We start from the raw sequence: 11,853 nt of genomic DNA on the forward strand, positions 1-11,853 counted from the left end.
TTGCTAACACACTACATCAAGGTAGTAAGTTAGCAATAACCCCAGTTTTTATTTTTCTAAAATGCCCTTAATAGATTAATGAAGCACATTTAAAAGGGAGGGCATTTTGGTCTTTTGATGAATTAAATTTGGTACCCCAATTCTTTCCCCTGCGTTGGTTTCTTCTGTGCCATCTCTTCTCTCTCGGTTTAAATTTCAAGATTAGTCAATCACTATTTCGGCGGTCTCTAATTACTAAAAGGTAACTTTATGTTTTGGTAACCATAACCTATCTAATTAAATTAAATTTTGCTTAGATTTTGTGACATGGACAGTGGGCATAGATTTTGCTTGTTAGCTTAGGATGGAAACACATCTTTTTATTTTTTCCTCGTGCCAAATCTTGTACTATCCTCTACATGTATGTACAAATTTGTAATGGAATCAAAACACAACAAGAGGCACCGGAATATCTATATACTTCTAGGTGTATTAATAGCTTGGGAAAATGATTTCGAGATATATAGGATTTGGTTTCATTATTTTGACAGCAAGATGTCAAAATATTGAGACAAAAAGGCATGCAGATTGGTCCTCCACTTGGGCTGTCATGTTTTATTTGTTCAAACAATTAAAAGTGAAAGGATTTTAACATTATTTTTGCTGAGTTTCAAATCACAATCACTAGCTCTCGAAATTTATAGGTTATCCAAGAAAAAGGTGTCCTCCTAGCCCGCATGTCATCAAGCAAAGAAAAAAAAACACCAATAAAAAATTGCGATCTTATTAAAATTCCTCTTGACTTGCATGTGATTACTATTTAAGTTCTTTTAACTTCTCAAAAAGAAGGTATTGTTTCTTCATTTTGTTGTTTTTATAAGAAAACCTCTATCCATTCAATGATTTACTTGACCAAAATATATTTTTACCATCACTGATGCAATAAAACTATTCATTTCTGACTTTTGCAGGGGTGATTGGTTAAGATTCTAGTTGCATTGGGCGCTATCAAATCTCGCCATTTGTGGTTAGATATGGAGCATCTTCAAGCTTCAGGAAGCAATTCAGAATGTTTTAATTTGTGTAGAAATAATTTTCTTTTCTAAACATCAACTGCAAAAAGGTTGCTACCTATTGCAACTATAATAAAATAGGAGACATCTGTTCAATAACTTATCTTTCTAATTTGATCTTTTCTAATAAGAAAATAAAGAAATAGTCTCTTGAAAAGGGATTACTTAGGTAAGCATTAAATCAGACTCTCTTAGTTCAATTAAAAGGGTAAGGATGAAATTTGGATGTTTATGGGATGTTGCAGATTTTTTTTTCTTAAGTATGCAGATGGCACAAATGCACAACAAGATAGCTTCAGAAAAAGAACAAACACGTTGAACAACTTGCTAACAAAGGAGAGCAGATATATCATCTTCAATGTGCTATTTTCTTATCTTCAAAAGTCTTAGCATCGACAACAAATGTTGAATTCATAGCCTAACTTTCGTTTTAAACCAAAAAAGTGAGGTTATAGCTTATTACAGTTAAGTTTCCTTGTTTTTTTCTTCAATTCTTCTATAAATAAATAGATCACTTGTAATATTTCAATAACTTCTACTCAGAAGTTATGGAACAACTCTCTGTAGTTTGTCAATCTATATAACTCCCCATCTAAGTTTCAGTCATGAAAGAGGTCCTTCAGAACTTATTTTAGTGAATTCATCCTTTACAACTCCAAGATGGGATATAATGAGTATAAGAGTTGGGCAGATGCTTGTATTAAACCTGAAAAGAAATCGAGACTGCAACTAATATATGTTTATGGAATTACATATCTCATACATTAATATAGCATGTTCTCTGATAAAGAGGAAAAAGTCAATGATCTCATTGTTTTTTCTAACTTTGATAATCTAAATTTGATATATCCTAGGATATTATGGATATTTCTGATCAAGTAAAACCACAATTACGCGTTTGATCTCTCAAGTTTTATGTTAACCTTTCGTTTTTTATGAGGGATAACGAATAATAATCATGAGATAAAATGCAGTAATGTGAAATCCAATGTTACGTTAGAGGTATTAGTTGATCTATTCCACCATTTATATCTTAGTGATGGAATATGTGGGATAATTATTCTCATGCCAGTCTCAGATTGCTATTATGTTCTTGCAGCGTCATACTATTACCTATCTATGCATTAACTTTTCCGCCCATTTTGCTATATCCAAGTTAGGGCATAAATTATTTATTCATAGTTTAGGAAGATCTTATGATTTCTATGGTTTAAACGGACACCAATTGACAGGGGTTCTATCAATACTGAGATCGCTTCTTTGATGACAACAATTGTATGTTATGCATTCTACTAAAATCTAAGTCCTCTCTATCATAATTTAATTGGTGAAAATTAAACTGATGCTTAAAATGTATGAACTCCACAAAAGCATCTAATTCAGATATGATAAAAGTAAATAAAAGCTTACTTAAGTGGCTTTCTGTGCAACATTTGTGTTACTTCTATCGTTCACCAATAAGTCTATAATAAAACAATTCATACCATAGAATACGAAAGTTCACATAGCAGAGGGTGAGTTTTTCCCTCTCCTCACTAGTTGTGACAAGATAATGTTATGCCAATCTAATGCTTCTCTATACTTGAAAAGAATAAGCAGTTTTCTTATCCAAAAGATGGCATGACAGTGAGATGTAGTTAATAGCACCATCAGTAAGAGTTATTTGAAATGCATGCAAGTCATGAATACCTCATAAACAGATTTCTATGGCACCGGTCATCCATTCCTTTCCTTATCTTCATCAGAGCACCTGAATAGATATGGAAATATTGAGATTTTTCTTCTTTTGAACAGGCTCGTATAGCTTCTCATCAAGCACCCCATATGCTTTGAGTTTTTTGATGTTTCATATACGTTAGTTCCAGAAAAAAGATTATTCGTTACCCCAAATGATACACAACAGATTGTCTGGAGAAGAAGTCTCTGAAATTTTTATATGATAGACATGTACAGAGTGTATAGTTTGTGAACGGAAAAGATAAGTTATAAATTGAAATAGGGATCTAAAGCAGTGTTACTTTGAACTTTGAAGGGGCACATCGGTTGTATTGAAGCGCTGGTTGGTAATATTTACGCGGGAGAGTGGTGTGTGTTTTCATAAAATACTTAATTAGGTTTTAGAGTTAAGAAGGACATTTTAGTAATTTCACTTTAAATTTTTTGAGTTGGTGCTTTTAAGGTAGTATAGATTATAGATTATAGATTATAGATTATAGATTATAGATATAGATTATAGACATAGCTATAGATTATAGATATAGATATACATTATAGATATTCACTCAACACATGATAATTTTTTGTTGTTTTATATGTTTATTTAGCAACTCCAAATTTATGGTATAAATACGGATATGTATTATAATGAGCAAAATTCAAAAATAGCATACTTATCCCCTTAATTATGAGTTTCATAGCAATAATTTCGTAATTATACAATAAAGCAAGTTGTATTTTGTATTTTTGCAAACTGTTGCTACAAAAATACATATGATTTTTACTGCCCTTATGATCGATATGTATTTTATATTCTTGCAAACTGTTTCTATAAAAATATATATGCTACAAAATGTAATTTGATAAAAGTGTTGTTATTTTTTGTAATTAAATACTTAAATATGCTACTTTATGTATTTTTTCCTATTATAAACATCGAATAGAATTATACATCTATATCTATAATCTATATCTATTATAATATATTAAAAGTGTGAATGCCCTTAAAAAAGTGATTTGAAAGTTTTACCCTTCGTTAAAAGATTCTGCAATAGACAAAATTGTCTTTTCACTTTTTTCCTTTTCTATTATTTAATTATTTTCATAACAATGTCTAAAAATATATTTGATTAGGACTAAAATATATGATAAGACCTTTTATTAAATTAGGAGTCATAAAATACATATATGACAAAAGGCAACAAAAATCGTGTACAAAAAGGATTTCTCAAATTTTTTCCAAAAATATTAATATTAACATCTATAAAAATTATTATTTTTTTATATTTTGTCAACATTTTTCCTACTGAAGGTAACAAAAATCGTGTACAAAAAAAACCCAAAAAAGGGATTTCTCAAATTTTTCCCAAAAATATTAATATTAACTTCTATAAAAATCGTTGTCTTTTGAGATTTTGTCATCGTTTTTCTCTCAACCCCTTTTCCATTAATTTTTTTCTTGCAGACGCCGAGTTTCAAGTTGATTTTTGATTGCTGGTTTGAGATTTTACGGTAATGAGTTTGGAAAAATCCTTTAGATTTTGTTATCGTTTAGCTTTAGTTTGAAAAATCATTATTTTTTTAATATGTATTTGTTGGTTTCTAATATTTGATAATTTTGTTGTATTTTTAGTTTAATTAGTATTGTGTTATAATGGACGTTATGTAATCAACTTGGCAGAAAGCAGTTAAATAAAATACCAACAATATACATGTTGAAATCTTAAATATTTCTTTTACTGTTTGAGCATCTTTTTAATGTGAAGTATTGGAGCATAGAGAATTCTCTATATAAACAAAACAATTCAACGTGGGTTATCTCTATTTAGATCATGTTTATACTGCTTCTTGTGACCTAGACATCCTTACTCTTTAGTATTGTTCTTATTGAATTGGAGTTTTTTAATCTTTAGTATTGATCGTATTGCTTATTTCCAATGAGTTATTAATTTATTTTAATTAGTGAATTATATTTGATTTTATTGTGTTTGTGTTCAATAATACTTTAAATTTTTTCAACCGCATTATTAGGTTATTTGAGCTCTGTTTTGTAGGAACAACGTTGATGAACGAGCCGCGATACAAAGTCTTATTCGATCTCTTTTTACTTCTCACATGACCAGGTATATATTTATTTACATCACATATACATAATACAATTGGGACCTCGAATCTGTTTATCGTATCGAAGATTATGTTTTTTTTTCATATCTGGTCCCTAAAAAGGATTTTGACTTTAGATCCTTGAGAAATCCCTTTTCTTACTACCTTTATATTTTAGGTTGTAGGTTAAGAGATTCTTTTGTATGTTATGCATCAATAGTGTAGGTTTCGAAATCATCGTGGCAATCAAAGGAAAACGTTACTATTTTTGTATATACCCATTGCACATCTGAATCGTAGTGGATATCAAGAAACTTCTTCCAAAAAGAAAATAAAGGGTTGCTTATTTTTTTCGGTTGTATATCTCAATTTTACCCTTTTTCCCAATACAGGTTGACTACGGGTGTTTGTGTTTAGATTGTTAACATTTGTCATATTTTCAGGTGAAGAAATATTTATGAGTAGCTCTAATCCAACGATGCGAGTGGAGTATGTTGGGAAGCCAATGACTCCAAAAATTTCAGGTGATTCTGCAGTTGAAAGGGTTGGGTCCTCTAATGAGGACAATAGCAAGTTTATTGTTTCTGCAGAGGAGGATGTTGTTTGCTCCTATGATAATGTAATTTTTGAATTGGATGCTCAAATGTGAAATCTGACAAGCTTTTGCTATTTTATGTGTACATTTTATAGCTATCTTCGTTACACCCACTATTTTTTTGGTGTTTACATATTTTCTTAAGTCAGAGATTTATTGAAAATAAATGATTTACCTTTGAGGTAGGGATAAGGTCAACGTACATTTTTCTGATTTCCCCATATCCCACTTTGTGGGATACATCGGATATGCTCATAATATTGTTTTTTAAGTTCTTTATTGTTATGAAGGTACTGCTGAAGCAAATCAATTTCTGTTTTATTCTTTGATCTCAATTTATAATTTTGTTTCTTTTAGTCATATTAAACTCTCTCTACCTATTTTTATCTTGATTTTTTTAAAAAAAAAGTAATATCTATGACTAATTATTTTTATAATAACACACACTATTATATTAATGATCATACTAATTATTCATTACGGGTGAGGTATGATTCATATACACTATTCTTCTATGACCTCACATGTAAGATTATATTGGGTATGTTATTATTATTGGTGTACATTATACAAAATAATCATATTTTTCATTGTATTTAGTACTTTTAAAGGCTGGCAAAAATGAATAGGATCTAGAAGTTTGTCATCCATGTTCCCCTTGAATGTGCCTTATGTTAAGGGGATGATGAAATATTCACACATCCTGTTCTTTGATTACTCACGCACACGTCACCTTGAAGGGCAGATTACTTTGTTCGCTAGGCGATTCCAGGCTTGATGTGGCAAGAAGGAAGAGTGGTTGTGCCTCGATTACATATGCCTTTGCCATGATCACTTATTGAGTATTTGGCGTTAAAGGAACTCCATGAAATCTCAAAGGGGTCATTTCAACGCTAACAGAGTGTGTAGTAGAAAGATTGTAATGCTTGTGCACATCAAGGACAGAACTAACGTAAAGTGGCAAGCTACACGGAACTGAATTGTTTTCTTTATTATGGTTGTATTGTATAGTGATAGTAGCTAAAATAGAGTTTGATATATGATCTTTGTAGGTTGAGAAGTAGTGTATCAGCCCTACTTGACTATGTAATTCCAAATTTTGATTAATAAAATTTCGCTTGTTCAATAAATAAAATTAAACTATATAAGAACTCCTAATATTTAGAAATTTAATATCTAACATCTCTTTTTTGTCTACATGAAAAAAATAACAAAAAAACATTAATACCAAAAAAGAAAAAGGATTTTTTTGTGAAGCAAGACTCAATAGTTTAGGAGTCATTATTTGTTATAGAATTATGACCAATTATTTTTTGTAATTTTATTAATTTGGTCAAAGTAAAAAAAAAAACTTCCTTGTTGTCAGGTTTATTAATCTTTGCGTAAATAAGTACGATGATTGGTCATAATTTCTTCCTTTTTAAGTTTAGTATTCTCTTTATTGAGATAAGGCACAAGTACTCCTGAGATTATATTCTAAGTTGTTATGACCTACCTAAATGTTATGGTGGTCTTATTACCCCTTAAAGTGATTTTTCTATAATTTTGTGCTCCTTGTGTCATAACAATTTTGGATATAGTTTAGAAGGTACTTGCGTCTTATCTTCTCTTTATTTATAAAAGAGATATTGAGGTATGCAATTTGTTAATTCAACAGCTTCCGATACTATGATACTTAATTAATGACCTATGAGTTGCTTATTTGGTAAGATTGTATAAGAGTTGACAAAATCTTTTATAGTTGTCACAAATTATAGGTTTTTCATGTTTATGAGAGAGAAAAAAAATATAACTTAAGAAATCTAAATTACATGTCCAAATAAAATTTCAACTTCAAATCATCCTTATAATTTGAAATCATGTCAAGGGTCCTTAGTAAAATGACTTTTATTCTTTAAAAATAAATTTCATATTTAATTAATTTGACTTTTAATTATTTTTCTAATATTTCAAACTTCCAAATCAATTAAATTATAATTGTTAAATAATTCCTGATTTAAATTAGGTAAAAAGTTCTAATATTTAGGACTTTATACGTAATGTTTTTTTTCGTATTTAATTTATAAAAGTTGTAAAAAGATAAAGATGAAAAATGAGTAATGCTAATGTTTTGGAGCATTTTAATTTTTGTAGAAGTTTTAAAAATCTTTATGATAATTCGTTGATATGGAGCAAACATTTATCATGAAAAAAAAAATACGTGTATTAAATATAGTTAACACTTTAGAAAGTTGCCCTTTGAAAAATATCTTATCTTATTGATTTGAACCATATAGACAATTTTAATATTTCTCTTCAATCATGGTAAAGATCATGAGAGTTTCTTTTTTCCTTTTAAACTTTTATTATGTCATTATCGTATGTTTATACATGATGGAGTTAAAAATTTTAATTTATAGATTCTAAATACATTATTTTATCTTCTAAATTGCTTTTTTGTTGAGTTCTTGACATAATATTTATGCATATCGAATGTTAGATTTATTATTAAAAAATCATTCTGAATACTCTTTTTTATGTAGTTTTTCAGGCTCGAAACATCGATGAGATCTATAATTGAAATTGTTAACTGAATAAATCATATAATAAAGATCGAAGATGATATTGTTTGTAGGATTTTACACTGGCGAATGATGAGAGGTTATTTTTAGTGACCAAAGACTTGGAACTCAAAGGAGAAAGGTAATGAAAGACAACCTATTTTTGTATTCTTTTATTAAAGCCTGATCACTTTGGTAACGAGATATGATTCATATGAATTTCTCCAAAACATGTGAGTTATTCAAGCTTTTATTTATGTTATTTTATAACTTTTACTTTTATTTTAAAATTTCTTTATCTGATTTGTAGAATTATTTTTCATTTAAGTATTTTCTTTCTTATTGAACATCCAATTCTCTTATTATTGTTTTTAATATGTGTAGATGTTTTCTCGGACAAATTTAGGGACATTTGATGTTTTCCCCAGTGAAACATTGATCTTGATATTTTTATTATTTTTTTTAAAAAATAGATTTCACACTAGAAAATATTATTATTTAAGTATATTTTTAATATTTAGAACTTTGACATCAACTAAAAATATATTTATTAAATCTTATAGATTGTTTGGAGTACTTTTTTTTAAAAGGTGTTTATTTTTAAAATTGAAGTGCTTAACAAAGTTTTTGAGAGAAAATAAGTATTTTTGGGAAGTAGTTGAAGTTATTTTTCAGAATAAAAAAATAGGTTTTCTCTAAAATCATTTTTGTGAAAAACACTTTTGAGAAAATACACTTAAATGCACTTTAAATAAATTTTTGCCAATAATAATCGCTGTTCAATTTTTTAAAAAAAAATTATTGAAAACGCAAGTTGCTTTCTACCTAAAGGACTTTTTTGAAAAATACTTTAAAAATAAATTCTTTTAGAAGCTTTGGCTAAACATGCTATTAATAAGGTATGTAGTACTAAAATTTAGAAATTTAAAATCAAGTAAAATTTATATCATATAAATCATTTCCTTATTTGAACTAGTTAACATAATTGTAAATATTTCCTACAACTTAGCTAATTTAGGATGTTGAAATTAAGTATAATTATGTTCTATATAGGAAGTCTTCAGATTTACTTTAACTAAATTAAAATGACAATTATATCATATAAATTATGTTCTTGCGTGAACGTTGTCATCTAATTTTGTGACTAAATCTATATCTATAATCTATAATATATTAAAAGTGTGAAGACTCTTACAAAAGTGATTCGAACTTCTTACCCTTCATTAAAAGTCTTTTTTTTAGACAAAGTTATTTTTTCACTATTTTAAATTATTTTAATTATACTAAATATAAATAACAATTTCAAAAAAATAAAAACCTTTTCTAAAAAAAATAGGATACATTTTTGAGCATCCAAATAAAAATTGGTACAAATATTTCCTATATTAAGAGTGGTGTGTTGGTACAAAAATAGGCAAAAGACGTTTAAGAAAAAAAGCAAAAAAGTTCTTACAAAACAATTCAACTACTATTTTTTTAATATTATATTTTGGAATTGTCATATGATTATTTTCCTTATATTTTTAGAACTTTAAATCAATTAAAACTCTATTTAAAATTAGTCATTTAATTACTTTCCTTTTATATTTAGAACTTTAATATTTAGGACTTCAAAATCAACTAAAATTAGTTATTAAAGTTTTCTTTATTAAAATTGTGTTAAAAGTCCTAAAATACAAGTTGTATAATTTAGGGTATCCTTAGAATTCTTTATAGAGAGAGAGAAAACACCAATATCAAAGACCTCAAGGTACGCTTCTCAGTTTTATGCTTTTCACTCAACTTTTTTTAAAAAAAATATTTGATTTAAATCATTGTGTATATATATTGTGTGATGCGTTGTCTGTTTCATATAGGGTTTTGTTTTAACCAAACTTAATGGAAGAAGATATTCTAAATTTTACAGAGATGTTTCAGAGAAATACATTGGCTCGACTTAAATTGAAAGCTATCATAGGTAGGATTTTTATTCTAATGAAACTTAATGGAATAGGTTAAGCAAAAGTGTATATTATCTGGGCAAATCACATAAATTAATATTTTTCAGAATAATGATAAATAGGTAACAGATTTGTTATTTATAGAAAAACTAAAATAAAAAAGGTAAACTTAATATTAAAAATCATAAGGTCTGAAATTTGTGTTATAATAGACGAAATCTAAGGGAGTTTTTTCGCGTAATCGTTAGCCAGTTTCGTTAAAGATAAGTACTACCATGTGTTCTTATATTACAACTACAACTGTCTAAATTAGAGATAATGGTAACATTTATTTTACTAACAATTGCTAATTTTTAACCATTTTATTAATGTAATTTTATAAATTAACGTGACACAAAAATGTGGATTTCAAACACTAAATTTTAAATATTTATAGTATTTACGTTACATATTTTTATGACACACACATGCAACACACGTATACTAAACTAGTTTATATTAAATATCGGAAATAAGAAATACTAGTAAAGTGAAGAAGAACAATGAAGGAATAATCAAAAGCAGATAAAAAGGCATAACTGATGGAAAGAACTGATGGAAAGAGATGAAAGACACCGATCTTCTTAACAATTCACATATTTCCTGAACCATAAATTACTAGCTACCCCTATTTATGGAACCATTCTCACAAGATGCACCCACAACTGAATGAGGATCTGAAACAAAATATGCCTTATTGCTTGTTCACGGCTCAATCCACTAACTACTTGTCTGATCAACTTTGTATGGTATTCATATTGGGCCGGACTTCCTTCATAATAGTTGGCCAAAATTCAGAAATAACATACTTATCCTCTTAATTATGAGTTTCATAGCAACAGTTTCATAATTACATTATATAGCAAGTTGTATTTTGTATTTTTACAAACTGCTGCAACAAAAATACAAATACATATGATTTTTACTCCCTTTATGATCTATATGTATTTTGTATTTTTGCAAACTGTTGCTACAAAAATACAAATACATACAAATATATATTCTACAAAATGTAATTTGATAAAAGTGTTGTTATTTTTTGTAATTTAATACTTAAGTATGCTACTTTATGTATTTTTTTCATAATAGTTCACGCTCTAGGTATTAATAGTGTAAACATAAATTCCACCACGTTTGGAGCAATTATTCATATCCCAACTCTTTTCAATATTTAAAATTTGAAAAATTTGAAATTTCGAATACATTGTGTTTGAAATCCCTCTCCCCTCCTCTTCCTTCCCTCCCCCTTCTCTTTCTCCATCCTCCTTATCCCCACTCCCCACCTCTCCCTTCCCCTTCCCTTCCCTCCTCCTCCCTCCTTCTCCTCTTCCCCCTCCTTCTCACCCCCTTCCTCTCTCTCCCTCCTTCTCTCCCTCTGTCCCCCCTCCTCCCCCTCTCCCTCTTCTTCCTCTCCTCCCTCCCTCCACCTTCTCCTTTTTTTCTCCTTCCTTTCCTCCCTTTTCTCCCCCCCCTCCCCTTCCCCCTCCTCTCCCTCCCTCCCTCCCCCTCCCTTCTTCCCCCTCTCTTTCTCTTCTCCTCTTCCTTCCTTCTCCTTTCTTCCTCCCCCTCGCCTCACCCTTTTCCTCTCTTTCCTCTCCTCCCTCTCTCTCTCTCTCCTTCCTCCTCCCTCCCTTCCCTCCTTCTCCTCCTCCTCACTCCCTCTTCTGCCCTCATCCTCCCTCTTTCTCTCCTCTTTTTCCCCTTTCTCATCCCTTATCCTCCCCCTCTCCCTCCTCTTTGCCTTCTCCCCCCCCCCCCCCCCCCCCCTCCTCCTTCTCTCCCCCCCCCCCACCCCCCTCCTCCTCATCCTCTCCCTCTCTCTCCCCTGTTTCCTACCCCCTCTCTCCACCTCTTCCCTACCTCCCTCC

The 11,853-nt window shown here is 29.7% G+C and overlaps 1 protein-coding gene and 1 long non-coding RNA gene across 2 annotated transcripts in view; one reads left to right on the top strand and one right to left on the bottom strand.

Moving 5' to 3' along the window:
• Positions 1 to 1,521, top strand: part of LOC124888110 — a 7,417-nt gene extending 5,896 nt beyond the window's left edge. The window contains exon 2 of the long non-coding RNA XR_007046085.1: positions 951 to 1,521. This is a non-coding gene — a long non-coding RNA (uncharacterized LOC124888110). The remainder of the gene's footprint in view (positions 1 to 950) is intronic.
• A 9,635-nt stretch (positions 1,522 to 11,156) lies between these two features.
• Positions 11,157 to 11,853, bottom strand: part of LOC124898404 (octapeptide-repeat protein T2-like) — a 952-nt gene continuing 255 nt past the window's right edge. Inside the window, exon 2 of the mRNA XM_047412048.1 lies at positions 11,157 to 11,649. Coding sequence (XP_047268004.1) covers positions 11,157 to 11,649 — 493 coding nt within the window. The remainder of the gene's footprint in view (positions 11,650 to 11,853) is intronic.

This window comes from Capsicum annuum, chromosome 1 (assembly GCF_002878395.1).
Source record: "Capsicum annuum cultivar UCD-10X-F1 chromosome 1, UCD10Xv1.1, whole genome shotgun sequence".
NCBI lineage: Eukaryota > Viridiplantae > Streptophyta > Magnoliopsida > Solanales > Solanaceae > Capsicum > Capsicum annuum.